Source organism: Struthio camelus, chromosome 5 (assembly GCF_040807025.1).
Source record: "Struthio camelus isolate bStrCam1 chromosome 5, bStrCam1.hap1, whole genome shotgun sequence".
Taxonomy (NCBI): domain Eukaryota; kingdom Metazoa; phylum Chordata; class Aves; order Struthioniformes; family Struthionidae; genus Struthio; species Struthio camelus.
In genome coordinates this window covers 16,826,200-16,844,202 of record NC_090946.1, presented here as the reverse complement: position 1 = coordinate 16,844,202, position 18,003 = coordinate 16,826,200, and the positions used below count along the sequence as shown (strand labels likewise).

Here is an 18,003-nt window from a genome sequence, read left to right as displayed (position 1 = left end):
GTGTGGATTTTTTGCCCTCTGCCTCGCAGTGAAGTACTTCCTACCATTACATTGATGGGAAGTTTTCTTCAGAGTGAACTTCTGCCTGCCCTTGCCTGCTTCCACGTATGCACATAGTTTGTCTGTTCAGAAATAAGTAGAAAGATTGGCTCTTCCACCAGTCCTCCTTAAGAAAGGATGAGGCAGAAAACATGTACAGGCAGCAGTTGCCTTTGGTTTTTGCACTATGCAGTTGTGTACCTGTTTTTCCTCTTGCAAAACCTTTGGGTGACTTTGGTTTTTTGTTTTTAGAGAGGTTAAATTCATCTTTCATTCCCAAAACAAACAAACAAAACCCCAAAACACTCTCCTCCTGTATCAAGGAATTGTTAGCCAGTTTAGATTTCAGATTGTATGCTTTTAAATGCTAACGAAGTAGTGTATGTTTTTTTTAACATGACTGAAATGTTTCTATGGAATCCAATTCAAAACAGCTATACTTTTTGATCATGTTGGTGCCTACTAACAAAGTCACATAATGACTTAAAACTAGCCATCTGATTTAAAAAAAAAAAAAAACAAAAAACAAAAAACTTCCTCCGAAGTGGTGCTTGGTGACTGCAGAAGTATTATTCTCAATAGGCAGTAGCCTAATTGCCATAAAGAGGCAGAACTGTAAACAGCAGGGAGAGGGACTGGGGAGGGAACTCTTGTAAGGTTATAGTAAATGCTGGTTATGGCTGTGGTGGGGGTGAATGTTCTCATTTTCTGGGTACCAGAGCCTATGTTTCCACTGCATTGTTTATGGACTGGTCATCTGTGGCAGGAAGACATATAATGAAACTATGCTATGTTATTGGAAAAAAGGCTTGAAAATGTTATCGTCAACATCATTCATATTTTAACAAGCTGTTCTATTACTTGATACTGTTTGACAGGCTGGATGAAAGATGTCAGAAAAAACTCCAAAAACATCAAAATAGGTGAGTCTGTTTTGTGTATATATGTTTGTTTGTTTGTTTTATCTTTAGTCACTAGGAGATCAGAAGAAGGCTTTGTCCCAGGAGTATACGGGAGAAGGGAGGTTATCTTAGCATAGCCAAATGAAGGAAGAAGTCTGGAGGGAAAAAAAACCCAAAAAGCTAAATGCAATTAACTGTTAATAGTTAAGTAACTGAAGTGCTAATTCTGTTGGTGCCCTAATGCTTTTCCCTAGCTGCTTTTCTCCAGATAAACCCTGGGTCACATGGTTCCCTCTGGAGAGGTACTTCTGCACATGACAGCAAGCTTACCTGGGGAGCAGGCTTCAAACTTGGTGCTCGTGGTTTCTGTTTAGTTTGGGGGAGAGAGGGGAGGGGCTTACAAATCTGAGTCAGTAAGAATATCTGGCATGACAGTCCAGAAAAGTCCTCCCTTGCCTTCCTTTAGCCCCTTTCTCCCCTTGAAGCTGAGACCTCAAGGGATCTGCCACAGTGTGTCTCTTCAGGGAAAATGACAGACATTGCTGTAGGGATGATACTGTTGCTATAGATAACTGTAAGAAATTTAGCAGAGTCCTGTAGGACTGTGAAACCAGTGAAACTCTCCTTGCTTCAGAAGGGTGTCTGAAACTTGAAGTGGATTACAGAAATTTAATGCTCTGTCAGATGCTTAAAATGACTCCAGCTGCCAGGTGATGATCTTTGAAATCTCTCTAGACTCCTCTAAAATACTCTTCCACTCCCTTCTTACTTAAAAAGGGCATAGCTCCGTTTGGATTCTTTGCATTCCCAGTGTGCATGATTGACCATTCCAGCAGCAGTTTTCCTGACTCTTGACTGACAATGTTTTCTAATAACACATTTAAAACATTAAAAATGTAGTGTGAGCTCAAGTGCCCCTGTTTCCAAAATAAAAATTTGTCATAGGCTTTTGAGATGAGCAAAAGAGTGGCATAATATACTGCAGCGTACAGGAGAGCAAACAGGAGTCTGAGGTGAACTTTTCTATCTTGCTGCTCTTGTGGTCGGAGAGATGTGCAAGTTGCAGAAGGGCTGCTATTTCAAGTTGGTGTTCTTTTGAGATACTACTTGGGGCCTGAAGCGATAGTTCAGTTCTCAACTGAATATTTTCTTAAAACTCGCGCTAGTGCTGACCTTTTAAATAACCTTAAAACAGAATGGAAAAAAAAGACTCTTATACATTGTCTACAGCACTGGTAAAATAGGTTAAAGAGCAATGATCTTAATGTGGGATATCTTGTTCAGTGGTACTTTTGCTGGCATCTGGTATAAAATTATAGTTTCACTCTTATTCTGCAGGAATATCCAGTGTAGCTAACAAATTCTTAATTTGCACTACTGATTGATTTCTTTGCTGGACAGTACCTCGAATTTTGTTTGACGGCTGGACTTACCAAGACTTTGAGAGTGTTTTTGGCAGTGAAGATGAGATAGAGGAGCTTTCCAAGAATATGGTTCTGCTAGCCAAGGTAAAAAGACTTTTTCACAAATGCTTCTAAAACAGTGTGAGATAATTATTGGTTCCTTTTGTAAAGTGTTTTCTCATATCTGGTACTTCTGTATCATAAGAAACTAAATTCTGTTCAAAAAAAAGTAATAAGGCAGGATGATTCATAATGTGTTCCAGAATGTGTCCTGTTACTATAAATATGAAGTACAGAAATATTTAAGTATGATTACTTACCAATCTAAAGTGAGGCTGCATAAGTCTGATCAAATAACCCTATTTGTTGCTGCAGTGACTTCTGTGAGCTATAAGTAATGGTTGGCAAAACCTGTGTCAGACAGCTGATAAATTAAGCAGCATTGAGACACTAGTGGATGCCTAATACACTTCTCATGGAGGTCATCTAGTGAGCAGACTGGTTTTTTTTAAACTTTCTTTTAAGAAATCTATTAAGCATGGACTAAAACTTTTTTTTTCCCTTTGATAGGCTGACAAAAGGTCACTGGTGCAATGCGTGCTGTGTCCTGTGCTACAGGAATACCTTTAGGCTCAATGTGCTAGACTTAATGAACCAATTTTAGTAACAAGAGTGTAACTCACTGGATATCTGTTACTGTACAGTTTTGCTCAGAAGTGATAATGCAGTTTCCTTAAATTGTTAAGAGGCTGTGGAGAGAAGAGGAGGAAGAGGGTTTCCTTTAAGGAGTGGTTACTGTTTGCCAAGGTTTTCTGGGCAGTTCCTTAATTAATGGCTTTAGAACTATATATGTGTAGGTCTAGAAACTTTGCACACAGAAGACATTCAATTTCAGTGGTTAGTTCATGAGATCCTTCCTAATTACTGTTAGAATAAGTGTTCTCACTTGTTACAGGATGTAAAGAAAACTTAATATGTTCCAGAGCAGGATGGGTGCAGAGATCAACTGAATACTTTCTTAAATTTGATAATTGCTACATCAACTTTAGGTCCTCTATGCAGCAGTTGGCCTCTTACTGTTGGACCAGAGGATCCTTTCCTTATTCTTGATCATGCTAAACTTCTGTTATCCCAAGTGAGATTAATTATGGGAAATATTTGAAATCGTTCCTATGCCGAAGTTAGTATTGACCTTTTTAGACTCAATACCTCATAAGTTATTTCCCAATATATGTATAAATGTGTGCCACATGATTTGCTTAACAACCAACTTTCATTAATAGATAATTTGTTTCCTAATCTGATACTACTTTATCCTGTGAGAGTAAAAGTTACGTGCAACTAATGAATTTATTTCAATTTTTGCATATTTCTTAAATAATTTGTGCTTCACTTTGACTTCTTTGTGAAGTGCTGCATTAAGCTATATAAGAGTGCAAAGCGTGTTCAATCTGTAATACTGCAAGAAAAGCTAAAGTAATTGTGTAATGTATTATCTGTAATACAAGTGTAACAAAAGTGTGGTGATTAACCCTATATTGTTGTCAATACCTTTTTTTAAGAATGAAAATTTTGATGGTTTTGTAGTTGAAGTTTGGAGTCAGCTGGGAAATCGAAAGCAAATGTAAGTATAAGTCTCTAGGATGCAATTCCTAAAAATCAGCTCTTTTTAAGCTCTTTTTTTTTTTTTTTTGAATCTTAATTTGCCCATATTGATTTGAATTTTTCATTCTCTATAAACAAAATACAATTCATTCTAGGACAGCTGAAAGTTGTTCCGCTTGTCTTAGTGTTGGGGAGCAGAGTCCGTAAGGTTATGTAACAGTCTTCATAGTGGGTCTAGTGGACCACATTTAGCCTATTATTTCAGTTCTGCAAGATGTCACTGTTGCACAAGGGAGAAGAGGGTACTACAACTTTATATAACCTCAGCTGTTGACACAGGCCTTTATCATAGCATTGGTTTGGGTTACTGGGTGAAGCTTGAAAGCATGGGATGCTTTCAAGACTCACCAACTTTGAGTTTAATTAGGAGATTTTTTCGAAAACTTCATATAGAAATCTTCTAGACGTGCAGAAACTAAAATGGAAATCCCCTACCTCAGGCACATTTGTGGAGAAACAGGCTGCCAGTTCTTGCAAGCAGAATATACTTTAAGCTTTGGAGTAGTTGTCTGCCTTTTGGTAGCTCTCTTACAAAGTTCTGTAGGGACTGAATTGCTTTATGGATAAGCCCTTGAGTTTTAGCAGCTACAAACAACTTCCTGACATATTCAAATGCATTTTTCTTGCACAAAAGCCCCTTGGGCTGTCTTAACACCTTGGATAGAGTCAAGGTAAGCTAAGCTCCAAACTGCTTCAGGAGAAAAAGGCAGAACATGTGGTGTAATGAATGATTCAGAGCAGCAACCTAAAGATTTTGCATTAGTTCGCTCAGGAAATTCATGCATCTATTCTCTAAAACACAGTATTCCTACTAGCTCCTTGTTGCCAAAAATATCTGGGAGGAAGTAGCTTAAAAGAAATAAACAGAAAGCAGAGTGATTATGGCAGACTTTCACCTTTCAAAAAAGGTTACTTCAGGTTATTCTGTTTAGGATGAAGGATATTGGCTGATGGTATGTAACAGTTGCTTTCCAGAACTGAGGATGCTACTAAGGAAGTCTTACGTTTCCCCTTAAATTCAATAGTTAAGAACAAAGAATTAAAAAGTGCAGAATCTTTGTAGCCTTGTCAGAGCCCCATCAGTTGCAGTGGAATGAATAATCCTTAAACTAGATGCTCTTGGTCATAATTAGGTAATTTTCCAGGTTATTCCTGACAGCTGGTCTCTGTGCTCAGCTCTGAATCTATTGCAATCTCTTGATAAGATGGCCAGCAAGGTGGTTTAGGCAAATAGCAACTGCTTGGTAACTGGAAGTGAGAAGTTGCATGCAGTGGTTGATTCCTGTATCTGCTATGCTTACTGCAATTCAGTGAAACAGATACTTTTCTTATCAGTTAACTTACATGAATGCAAGCTAGACTGTATTACTGTAATTTTAATAACCATTGAAGACCAATTTAAGCGCTAACAAGAAAATGCTGTATTGCAAATGGTAGACAATTAGACTGAATAAAGCATTCATCTTAATTAACTCCATGGTTTGTTTACTTGCAGCACGATAAGAATGTTACTCTTTTTCCCGGTGCTAATGTTTCGAACAGTGCTTGTTCCATCTGATATTGTAAGAAGTGGCTGTGCTAAAGAGGGTACTGCTGTGTAGTTGCTTTACCAGAATGCTGTTGGAGGCAAAGTACAGAACTGGAAGCACTACTTATGTATTCAGTGTCTCCTAGTTTCTACTACTACACAGGGATGGGAAGTACTTTCCATGGCTTCAGAGAAGGAGAGGCTTATCCTAGTAGAAAAGAAAGGTAACAGTCTCCTTTATGCTGAATCAGTCACATTTGTTCTGTGTGGCCACCTGTAAACAAGTCCTCAGGGTTATTGTAATCAAGAGCCTTAAAGCAGATGTTTGGCAGAAAAACCTGAGTAGAAGCAAAAGTTATGAATTGCAGATCTTCCTCCTCTTCAGCACCAGTTTGGATTTAAGTGTTTAGTTCCATCTGTGTTTTTTTTTCTTTCCTTCATTGCCGCTCCGGTGCTTATGTTGCAGAATGCCTCGTGTTGGGCTTGCATCCTCAGAGACAAGCATTCCGAATAAGACTCGTATATGCAGCATGCTGAAGCTACAGCTACTCTTCCCTAAGTTTGTGTGTGTATGGAGTAACAGTGAATTAGGCTTTGTGAAAGGAGGAGATCTACATCATTAAGATTAAAATTGTGTCTTGATACTGGTAAGTTATGGGACCAGTGTCTTTGTTCTGAGAACTGAAGTCAGTTTGTCTGTTACTGATCTACTCTGAAGCTGGATTGCTTGGTTATCCAGTGTCACAGGAGATTTCACTGTTGCTGTTCATGGGATCAAGCAGGTGCTTTGAGCAGCTGTAAGCAGCAGAGTTAAGTGAACTCAGCACCTTGGCAAGTCTGATTTTTGTATTGCGCTTTGAGTGCTTTTGCTTTAGGATCTGTTAATTTACCCTTCTGCACCAGAGCAGAGTTGTTCCTGATAAATGGGTAATCATAAACTGCCTTTTGCTTTGCTTGCTCCTACCAAAAATAGAAAAGGATTAGAGCAGCCCATGACCTCTTCAGCCCACAGAGTGGCAGTATTGTAACATGATTTGTATATGATCCTTCTTTTCGCATTGTGTATCTCAAAAGTGACAAATGTCAACAGTAAAACATCATCTTAATATTAGGAGGGTGAGGGAAGCTGAATGGTAGGTGTCCACACAGATGAGCCCTAGTCCTTTGGACATGCAAGGCCTTGATAGAACAGATTGTGTATGCTCTGTATAAAGCATCTCTCTTGGTTCCTGGATATATAGTGTAGGCTTTGCTGATTCAGATCCTTCAAGGTCAAACACCTGAAATAGCTTAACCTACTCCTAGGTAAAGGACCAAAAGATCATAATGATGCTCCTAGATAGTGTTTGCCTTCAAGTTACTTCCAGAGCTCTCTGACGGTACCAGGAGACCTGCCTAGCTAATAGGATTTATTTTTGACCTTTTAGTGTGAATATCTCTGGGGAGGGGGGAGGCGGGGGGAAGAAGAGGATTTCCTTTTATTTCAAGGAAAAAAAGCATAGTCCTAAGCTCACGTTAGCAGTCACCAGTAGGCTATGGAGAATCAGCATAGATGCGTAAAAATAGCCACAGAGATGTTGCAGCTGCCAGCTTGCTTATGATATGACAGAACAAACTGGAATTCTATAAAATTTTGCTTTTTGAATGGGATTAGTGCTATGGATTTGTAAGGAAAGAAATATTTCAGTTAGAATCATTGTGGTTTTCGTTTTTCAAAACCTAAAGTGAGTGGCTATTTAGCTGTTAAATTAATAAATAATGAAATGGCACTCAGTTATGCTAGTGCATCCTTTTGTGAATCTGTTAAGGGGAAGACTGTGGAAATGTTTCCCTTTTTTTTGTTTTTAATAGCATTATAGAGAAGACTCATGAGTCCATCCAATGCATTACCTTAGTGGTACTAGAATACAGTACAGATATATTTGATCAGACTTGAAAAGACTGGAGAGTGGGATCTGCTTATGGGCCACTTGTGCTTGGGACACTGCCTCATTTACAGTCAGGAGTAACAACTTTTTTTTTTTTTTTCCTATAATACAGGGAGCCTTTACTGTGTTCCAACTGTGAAATCAACATCCACTCTCTTTTAAAGGCTGTGGAGTGATGCTTTTTAGCAGAGGTGTTGCAATATGCCATAAACACTAGTGCATCTATATTTCTTGAGGCAGGTGAGGCTGCAAAAGAACATGAAAAACTGCAAATTAGTCTTCTAACACACTAATAAATGGGGTAATGATTTAAGCACTACATGTATCAAAGCTGGATTAATTACAGCTGAAGCTCTCTCCTCAGTAGACTTTAGGAGGCCTTAGAATGTTTTGTATGCCTTAGGATGCATAAAATGGCATTAGATGCTTATATTTGTTCTATCTGAAAAACCTGAATTGTCTTGAAATGTGCATGGGGAAGTAAGGAGTAGGGGGCTTATACTGGCCAGTTTAGGCTCCTATAGAGGTCTAATATAGATACTTGAAAGTACTATGTACCTACTTCTTTCATATGATTTCTGGAAATGTAAACACCTAATTTTTGGTACCCAAATCTACTGAAGTCAAACTTAATAGCATTTAACAAGCCAATAATCATTGCAAATGGTGCACAATGAAAAAGTTGTTACTCATCTTCCCATTGTTTACTTTAACACACAGGAAACGAGTCTCCTACTGCAGAGTCTAACTCAGTCAAAATACCCTATGCAGATGATACCTTAATTTGAATGTCTTTTCTTTTTTGTAAGAGTTTAAACCTACCTCTTAATTAAACTGTCTTTTTTTTTTTTATCTAAAACTTCCTTTAATGGTTTTGCAGAAAAGTATTCCAAGTTATTCACCCTGTGGCATTTAAGTTTAGAAGTATACAGGCAGGAGAACAGGCATTGAGATACGAGGTAAACTTATGCTTTCTCAATTTATTTAGCTTACAGCTAGACAGGACCATTTTTCTTTTGCTAATCTCACCCGTGGATTTATTCCTGCCCCCCTCACCCCCCCCCCACACCCCCAAAGCCTAGGTCATGTAGTCAGAAAGGCATGAATGAGCCCATCAGAATCTCACAGCATACATAAGCATGTCTGTGTTATTCTGATCAGTATGGCATTAACTGACAGATGGCACTACTGTCACGTAGAATTCCTCTGTAAAACACGATTTTTCTCCCTACGTGCTGCAGGCGTTTGGCATCATGCAGAAAATGACCTTCAGGCATCTTATTAATGTTGGTAGGAGTATAGGAGCAAATACCTCTCCTTGGCAGATCTATCATTCATGTTAGTTCCTGAAAAATTAATCTATTAATCAAAGATTTGCTATAATTCACTCCAGTTTCCTCGTATTAACTAGGCAATGAAACAGCACAAAAGGGCAATTTCTTCTTGAAGTAGACAGCTTTATTCTATCCAATTTTCTTGACAAGACATAAATTTCAGGGGGTACTGACTTTCAACTTAAGCAGTAAAATGACTGAATTTGGAAACTTGCAGAGTTCTAAAGGGTCACATAAATGGAGAGGACGATGTAATGACCAGATGCATCTTCTGCAAAGCTTTTCAAATACACTGACAGGCCGCTTTTGTGCATTGGACTAAGCTGTACTATTAGATGTCCCTAGCGCAATAAAGTATCAGTGTCAGAAAAAGTGAGATGGGGGGGGGGACCCGAAAAAAACCCCAAAACAATTCCCCCATAATTCTAGGTGGTGAACATTTGGAGATGTGTGTACTTTATAGGAGACAATTTTCCAAGTGTTTGTGATTTCAAAGAATTTTGACCTTTTGCAGGGTAGTGCTAATAGAAGGCCTGAGAGAGTAGGATTGAGGTAAACCTTAATTAGCTCATGATAGAGTCTTAAAGCTGCCAATATTTTAGTAGCTACTCTGAAGTTAACTTTGACGATGGTGAAATCTGTGATAAATATTTAATGAAGCCTTTTTAGGAAGACTGATTCTGTTGCTACTTTTCTGCACCTCATTATAATGTTTAAAGCATCAGTAGTTCTTCTTTCAAAATTGCCAGTGGTAATATGGTAAAAAGTTGTGTTAAAACACTGGAAAGCACTGTTGGGACACAGTAAAGTTTTAATTTATAGCACACAATAAATAAGCATTCTTCTATTGTTGTTTTGGGGAAGAGGGGAAGAGTGCACATTTGATTTATGTACTGTCTTGGCTGACAAACGGAAATGAGCTTGAATGGAGTCTTTAAGTGTTGGCCATTAATCCTGTCTGATTCACTGTAAAGTTCTTAGGGCTGAGAGACCTGACTTGACCAATTCATGAATAGCTGCAAATTCTTGCTCGAGAAACTCAGATTAGCAACTTTTCTGCTAACCACTTTTCTTCTTGACCTGCTCTAAGCTGAAGCTAATTATTGTTTGGCCAGAGATATGCTGCTTGGATTTTTTGGGAGAGGAGAGGAAGTGGAAGCTTTTTTGGTGGAGTTTGAAGGAGGAAAAAAACATTAGCTTTGGTTAGAGTCCCATCTGCTGTCTACAAAATAAAAACAGTAATCTGAACTGCTTTCCTGCCTGTGTATCAGGCTGGGAATTTTTGTCCTTCATTTACAGTTGCAGGCTGTGGTTCTATGCTGTAGGCCCTCCCAATTTTAAAAAGTGACTGCTGTGGGAACATCTTTCTCTGCTGGGAAACTGCTACTTTCTTGCATTGCAGTGGGAAGGGAAAACCTTGGATGTAACATTCACCTGACTATTTTGAACCAGATGCAGGGGAAAAAAAAATCTCAAATGCTTTTCTTATGCTGTGAAGTATTGCTATGTGGATAGCAGAATTTCGGGAGCTGAGGCAGATATGTGAAATGGGGAGGGAGGGAGATGAGGGATAGCCTTGTTTCTAAATGAAAAATAGCTGATGTTATGTTGCTGTCCACCTGCGTTACATTCTTTTGCACTGTTCCGCCCTTCCTTCCTTCCTTTCTTCCTTCTCTTCACCCTCTAAATAATTAAAGTTAGTAAATGTTTTGCATGGTGTAGAGGTCTCTAAGTTTCTACAGCTAAAGGGCAGTCAGGTAGAGAAGAGAGGTCCTGCTGATGAAGAGTGCAGCAGGACAATCTTGGCACCAGAGGAACTGATTCTTCAGTCAGATTTATCTTGTATGTGATACTGCTGACATCTAATAAAGAGGGCATTCATACTTCAATTTGGGCAAAATTATTTAAAAGGTCACTTAGCCATGAGGCGTAAATCAGTAGGAAAGAAGGCTTAGCTAGTTTGAATACTGATTGTAGTTTTTGATAAGACCATGACATGTGGGAGCTGTGATGTGTATATTGGAGTCAATGAATGTCTATTTACTTTAGCGTTGTAATTCTTGAATGGCTTCATACGGAAAAGGATTCTTCTCTGCTGTCATTGATTTGTCTGAATAGTGACACTCTTAATGTGGAATGCAAATGATAAAGAATGAGAGGAAAAGCTGTTATTTTCACAAAGCAAGAATGGTAGAAGTAAATGCTGCAGACATACCAAAGGCTGATACTTGTAATCTCATGTTTCCACCTTGTGCGAGCAGTATAGGTGGCAGGCTGTGCTATCTCATTGACAGGAGCTGTTCAACACAGCCAAATCACAAACTGTAAGCACAAAATATTTATGGTACTGGGTCTGTGATAAAACTTGCTTTGTTTGTTTGCCAGGATTTAAGATTAATGGTTTTTGTAGCCTCCTTAGGAAGTTTTCATCAGGCATGAAACTGTTTTGAGGAAAATAAAAGTATTTGATTACCTTTGGATAGTGTCTGCTTTGTGCAAGTCACACATCCATACCATTCTGTGATAATTGTATGGTGGATCTCAGATTTCAGAAGAATATCTCTGGGGTGATACTGACTTGAAGGGCATTACAGTACCAAAGTTTGTTTCTGAGGGTTCAGGTCTAATCCAGTTTAATATATGGAGCACGCAACTTGGATGATCGTTTGAGTTTATCCTGCCTTCCCTGCTCGGGCACTTTCAGCCTAGTGCAATGAGTAGAGAGTTTGCTTTCTGCTCAGTTTAGGCTTAGGCATAACTCTCAACAGATCTAGAATACGTTGTCTGTCCTGCTCCCTTTCTGGAATCCACCTTGCCCATGGGTAGATAGGAAAGTTGACTTTGTTCTGAAAAATCAAATAACTTAAGGCACACAGAAGGGCTGTATTTATAGTATGAATTGAAGGTAGTGTTGGACTCCTCTTGAGATGAAAATAGGCATTAAACTTTTTTGTTTCTACAGTCTGTCTCTGAAGAATTTACTGTTAACTTCTGCTATCAACTGAGGAAAACTAGAAGCAGTTTTCATGAAGAGAATGTTGGAGTTTTTTTTACCATTGAAATCTTTAGAATATGGATATGAAAATAGGTTTTTGTGAAAATCTTCAAATTATACAGCAAATGGAAGATGATACTTCTAGGTGCAGCATTGTCAGGCATTTATTTTGTAGCTATGTAGTAATGCATTTAGAAACAAAAGGATTATGTATAGCAAAAAAAGCAGCAGAAATATTTCTAAATACAGGCCCCAGAAATATCCTTTGAAGAGTGCACATCTAGCTGTGAAAGCATCTTTACAAATTTTCTGACCTCAAGCGTAGTAGTGCAGTGGCAACCTGAATCTATTCAGATAAACAGCTGCAAGTTTCAGAATAATGTGCTGTTCTAGTGATTCATGCTTTTTACTGAATGTAACCTCACTGGTTACCCTGCTCTGGTAAGATCCAGCAGTTTTACATGCTAACAGTGCACATTTAAATTAAAATAAACCAGCGAAGCATTTTAGCTACAAGGTGATTGGCAGTTCTTTCCAGCAGTTCAGTGTTCTTTCTCCCAGAAGAGGGTAAAACTTTTGATCAGTCTGCCTCAATCTTTTTCTACTGTAGTCATTCACTAGAAACTTTCAGTTTGGATCTCTTGCCAGCTGCATTCCTACTATTACTTGCTAACTTGCTTGTGTCAATACAGCACCAGTTTTACTGCCTCTCCTGCTAACAATATGTTTGTATTTCAGGGAGCTGATTCACTTGCTCACTCACCTTTCTGAAGCTCTGCATGAAGCGCAACTTAAACTCATCCTGGTCATCCCTCCTGCAGTTGCAGCAGGGTGAGTATTCCTATTTAGATGGCAGGTTCCAGATGAGAAATGCTTTCCTGTCCGATATACAATAAATTCAAAGCTTTCTTTATAGCTATGTGATTTAAATGAGTAGATCATTATTTGAGCTTGATTAGTGGTCATATCCTTATGCATGTTACACTGAGTAATCTTAGTTACTGTGTTTATTCATCTATACTTTGTAACTTTTGATTGTGAAATAACTGGCAGAGGGGCCTCTTATGTTGACGTTAGCCCAGAATGCCATAAGAACATCCTGGAGCATAAGAGCAGAAACAGTTGTGAAGCTTAATAACTTATTGCCAAGGAGTGAAAAGGATGGCAGAAAGGTAGCATATAAAAAAAAAAAAATCTTTCTGAGCCTCTGGGCACAATTTCAGCTATGATAAATAATGCTTATTCTTTAAGCAAGAAAGGCTGAGCTACGAGAAGAAATTATCTGTAATAGGGCTGTGGGGTTTTTTTAATTATTTTTTTCTGTTTTGACTTGGTAGTTCATATGTACAGAAAATATGTTAGTAGGAGAATAATATTTAGAAATGTTAATGATTCTGTTTATTTGTGCAGTGATTTGAATCTGACAAATGTACCAGTTTATATGCTCTTCTAGTTCAGTAGCAGTAAGCAGTTCTTATTTTTCAGTATGTATAGCAAAGAAATACTTACTTTCTAAGATGCTTTTTTTTGGGGGTGGGGGGAAGGGAGAAGAGCCCCTGTGGAAAATTGGTACGTAATTGCATGGAAGGAGTTCCATGTAAGCTGATGAAGTAGACAGGCTGTAAAATTGCACTCACCAGAGCATTTTTCTTTATGGATTGAAGGACTCTGACAGCCTAGCTTGCGTTTTGAGGAGCTTTTTATCTGTCACCCCAGCCTCCCTGTTTCCACCTCAACCACCAGTTCTGGTGTTATTTACATCACGTTTTGCAAGACACTTTATTTAGGGAAGAATGTTACGATTCTACTGCATTATGGCATTAAAAGAGTAGATCCAACTCTCAGGACAACGTTAGGCTTATGCTGATGTTCCTTTTTCTCTAGTCATCGTGTGGCTTGTTCACTTTTCTTCCCTGTACTCTGTATTTTCTGTGGTCTTCCCACATCAGAATACACTCCCTGTATGCCTGAGGCAGTTTGGAAGTCTGTTACGCTCCAAATCTTGTAACACGCTGTATTGTTAGTCCAGTTAATGTTTTAGCTGTCTAGTAGTCTAAATTATCTAGCTGATACAGAAAAGCCTCATTAATAGTACAGTTAGAACCGTTAGACCGAACCTTCCTACTTTCCTACCCCTTTTCTCTGGTATCTTTCCTGAGTTGCTCTGGATCCTAAGGTTAATGCTACAGTATTCCTCAAGCAGAAGTCATCAGCATCCTGGGGTCTTTGCCAGGAACAGCGCGATATTCACGGCAGAGATTTCTTCCCCCACCCCAGCGCTGGGGCTATTTTACCTGTTCTCTTATCTGAAAGTTGTATGGTAGCCTCTCTCACCCACAACACAAAGGGCTATTGTTTATTGTACAGACTCCTTAGGTCTGTCAGACCTCTTCCATATATGATAGTCCCAGAGCTGAAGCTATCACAAGTGAGACAATAGTCACTTCACTGCTAGGCAATTGTTAAGCTAAATCCAGTTCAGGTCAAGATGAGTGCCGAGACTATACCTTTTTTGGTCAGTACAGTATTTACTGTCCTACAGCTCTGCATGTGGCTCCCTTCCTCTTCATTGCCTCATGTAAACCTGGAACCTCTTCTAAGCACGCCAGCAGAATAAGGGAAGGCTCAAGCTATGGTTGTGAAGGTGGCAGAAGTAGCAGCATTTGTGAAAGATGCTGAGGATTTTTAGAGGGAGCTCTTAATTAGCACTGCTCTTCAGGATGAGGCATCTAATATTTGTCTGCAAGTAGTCAGAGCTACAGGGTGGTTACATTGTTCCTTGTTGTCATGGATCTCTGTGTGGCTGTTGAGAGCAGTTGTGTGGCTGGTGATACTTGAGGCTCCGGGAGCAAGCTTACTCCGATAAGGAAAGGTTGAGGGTGATTAGGGCTCACTTCAGAATATAAGTGCTTGGAGCTTCTACTGATGCCTGGACAGATTTGCTGGTAAAACTTTCTACTATAGAGAAGGTTCTGGTAACTGAACCACAGTTTTGACTATCGCTGTATGAAGTGCTAGCATGGCTTCCAGTAAACCAAAGCGTTAGGTGCAGTGTTGTGTTAAAGCACCACACCACAGAGCAATAACCTGAAAACCTATTTAAAAATAGAGATATGGAAATTAAATCCTGAAAACGTATTCCTGGCTCATGAGATAACCTTTGCAACGCTGGCAGACCATGAGCAGTCTCACTTCTTGCAGATTTCTCTGGAAAACTGTGGGGGTTGTACACCTTAACTGCACATGGATGTTGAATTATGATAATAAAAACATTTTCGGATCCTCCTGCTTTGCTTAAGTCAAAAATAATGAGTAGTAACAGGCCTTCACTCCTGTGTGTGGTTTATTTCAATCTGTCGTGCTGGGATGAAATTCCCTTCTGCCCTCTGATGCGCATTTCATCCCAATTGATGGTTCTTTTTTAAAGTAACTTTCTATTGCTGTTAATTGTAGTCTGTTACACATAAAGCAAGGGAGAACACTTAAAACATTTTACTAAAACTCTTTGTCAATCACTTCATCACACAAGTGCTTTTTAAAATGCTAATGCATGCTCTGGTAGAACTTAATTGCTGTAAACAGTAGTTATAGTAAAGCGCAATCACTCCTCTTGGTGGTGGGGAGAAGGCAGAGAATAATACAAACGATAAGATTTCTGTTTGCTGTTATACCTATTGCCATTAGCAGATTCAGCCTCACATCCAGGGGGCCATTAAGTCTGTTTTGTTTAGATACAGTTCCATCAGGCTCTACAGTCTAATTTTTCTAAATGCTGAAACAGGAGTTGAAGACACCATAAGCCCTCTAGATTCTTAAATACATTTTGCCTTGACCAGGTTTTGCTTTATTACAGTAACTAGTTATATCTTTCAGGACTACTTAGAAGTTGAGCATCACACTGAGGTTTGGACGTTATGTTGCCATTGCTACTGCTTCTGCTGTTGTGAATATTGAAAGACTAGTGGGTTCACAATGCCAAAACTTTTGTGAACTGGGGTTTTGGGTTGCCTGTGTAGAGCTCTTCCCAGCTCTCTATCTAAAGGGCAAATTTTTATCTGAAAAATGTGTTATATGCCTGTCTTTAAATAGTCTTGTTCTATAGAGGAGTAGTGAAGTACTCATGTTTTCTAGCACTGGGAAGTAACACACGTAGTTTATATGGAAGAATCCAAAAGGCCCATTCCTTTAACTCTACTAATTTGTTCTTTTATGCATTCCCAAAGATTCTGGGATTTATTCATAAACCTTATTTGCCCAGGAGAACATGTTAGTTGCATTCTTTTAAATTAATACTATAATATAACCTGCCTGTCTTTGTCTTCCTTATGTTCTACAACTGCATTAACTAGAAAAAAACCTCTTAACTTCTTGAGTAAATGGATAGCAAAAAGTATATTCATCAGTTAAGAAGAAGTCCTAAAATGTACACAATACTTTAAAGCTTAGAAATATGTTGTATTTATTATATCCAGAAGCAGAATCCTGACACTTTATTTCTGCTTTGCTTTACTTTTTTTAGATAGCAGCTGTGCTTGAAAACTTAGTTTTATAGGATAACAAGGCTTCTACTGAAATGTGCTTCTTATTGTGTATTAAATATCTCACATTATCAAATTATTTGTGTCTTGAAAATCACTTTGGATTTTAACCCTTAAACATGATTGAAAGTGCTTTAATCTTATAACCTTTATTTATTGGAGTCACTGTAGAGTGTTAATCAAAAATACAGCAAATGGCATGGAAATAAGTACCATAAAGAATCAAATAATATTTTAGAGATCAATAGCTGGCAAAAGACTGATAAAGGAGACATGAGCTGTGTGTCAAATACCCTCCCCAGCTGGGATCCTAGGGGCTGAAACGTTTTTCCTTTTGTATCCTACCCTGATTAAAATCTAAAGCGAGAGCATAGTTAAATGTAAGCAGTTTATTGAGGAATTTGTAATTTATACTGCTTTGATAAGCATTAAGAGCAAAGCAGTCTGGCAGCAAATGCTATCTGAAAAGACGTGCCTTTAAGAGCTAAAAATACTAATTTGTTTGGGCAAAAAACAGCCTGGAAAATGCAGCATCGCACATGAGATCAATTGTATGATGCAGGAAGGGAACATACTGGGTCATCTATTTAACTTCTCAAAGGCAGCTCTTGCAGTCAACTTAAACTAAGTGAGACTGATCCGCTAGTTGAAACTTGCTTTTATAACTCAGGGATTGTGGGAAGCCTTTGCTTTTTGATTTGCTTGAAAAGTGTTCTGGGCTAAGGGAAAATCTCTCTTGAGAAGAAAAAAATTAATGCAGGTCACTTCTTTTAACTGTTTACAGCATTGTCTAGAGACGGTTGTGCTAGCATGAGCTGAAGTTGAGGGTATGTGAAGTGTGAGGAAGGGGAAATGGGAATCTCTCTAGTGAGTTCGGCTGCCAGAGAGAATACATGTGGAGCTATCATGCTGGCAAACACAGATTAGGATAGCTAGCATTTCTTCCCACCTCATCTCCAGGAATTACCTGATTTTCCTGCAAACGTAAGTGATTTGCATGAGTAATAAACAGCAAGAAATAAAGTTTATGATCTAAAGAGTGTGTGAATTACGCTGCAGCTCCCCTTTGGGATGAGAGACTTAACGATCGTGCTTGTCTAAAGAGAGGTACTAGGATTGCCATATTACATAAATGGTTGCCTAGTGCAGGTGGTTTGCTGAAGGCTTCCAGCCTATCTTTCAACAAATTGCCTCAAAATGTTAGGGAGCGTTACTGCTTCTAACATATGTGGATGCATGTGTAAACTATACAAGTACCATATCTAAAACAGTAGTGATGGGCCAGGCATACTCTCCCTCTTGATCACCAAATAATTGATGTTTGTGCTGACTAAACCGGGGCTTGAGAAAATTCTTAGCTTAAGTATGTGGGTTCTAGGACTGGTCTTAACATATTTATAATATACTTGTTTATTTTTTAGTGATGGAACTAACTCGATGATTAATGTACTGCAGTAACTATACTGGTGAGAGCTATATGTGGATGCTTTTATATTGGTATCACAAGTCTCTCTCTGAACAGCATAGCTGTGCTGGAGTGAACTACCTTTATGCTTTCCTCCTGGTTACGTGGTCATACTAGTTTTTTCTGGTGGTGGTGTGTGTTTAGCAGAGACCAGCCTTTAAAAAAGGCAGATAAATATAGGCATCACTAAGGGATTAAATAAGCTT

At 38.7% G+C, this 18,003-nt stretch overlaps 1 protein-coding gene across 6 annotated transcripts in view; it reads left to right on the top strand.

Annotated features, from left to right (window-relative positions):
- The window catches only part of CHID1 (chitinase domain containing 1), a 114,800-nt gene that overhangs the window by 7,441 nt on the left and 89,356 nt on the right, over positions 1-18,003 (top strand). For all 6 annotated transcript variants that reach the window (XM_068944741.1, XM_068944739.1, XM_068944740.1 and 3 more), the window contains 4 exons: positions 918-962; positions 2,343-2,449; positions 3,907-3,968; positions 12,533-12,625. In XM_068944741.1, the coding sequence (XP_068800842.1) occupies positions 918-962; positions 2,343-2,449; positions 3,907-3,968; positions 12,533-12,625 (307 nt within the window). The remainder of the gene's footprint in view (positions 1-917; positions 963-2,342; positions 2,450-3,906; positions 3,969-12,532; positions 12,626-18,003) is intronic.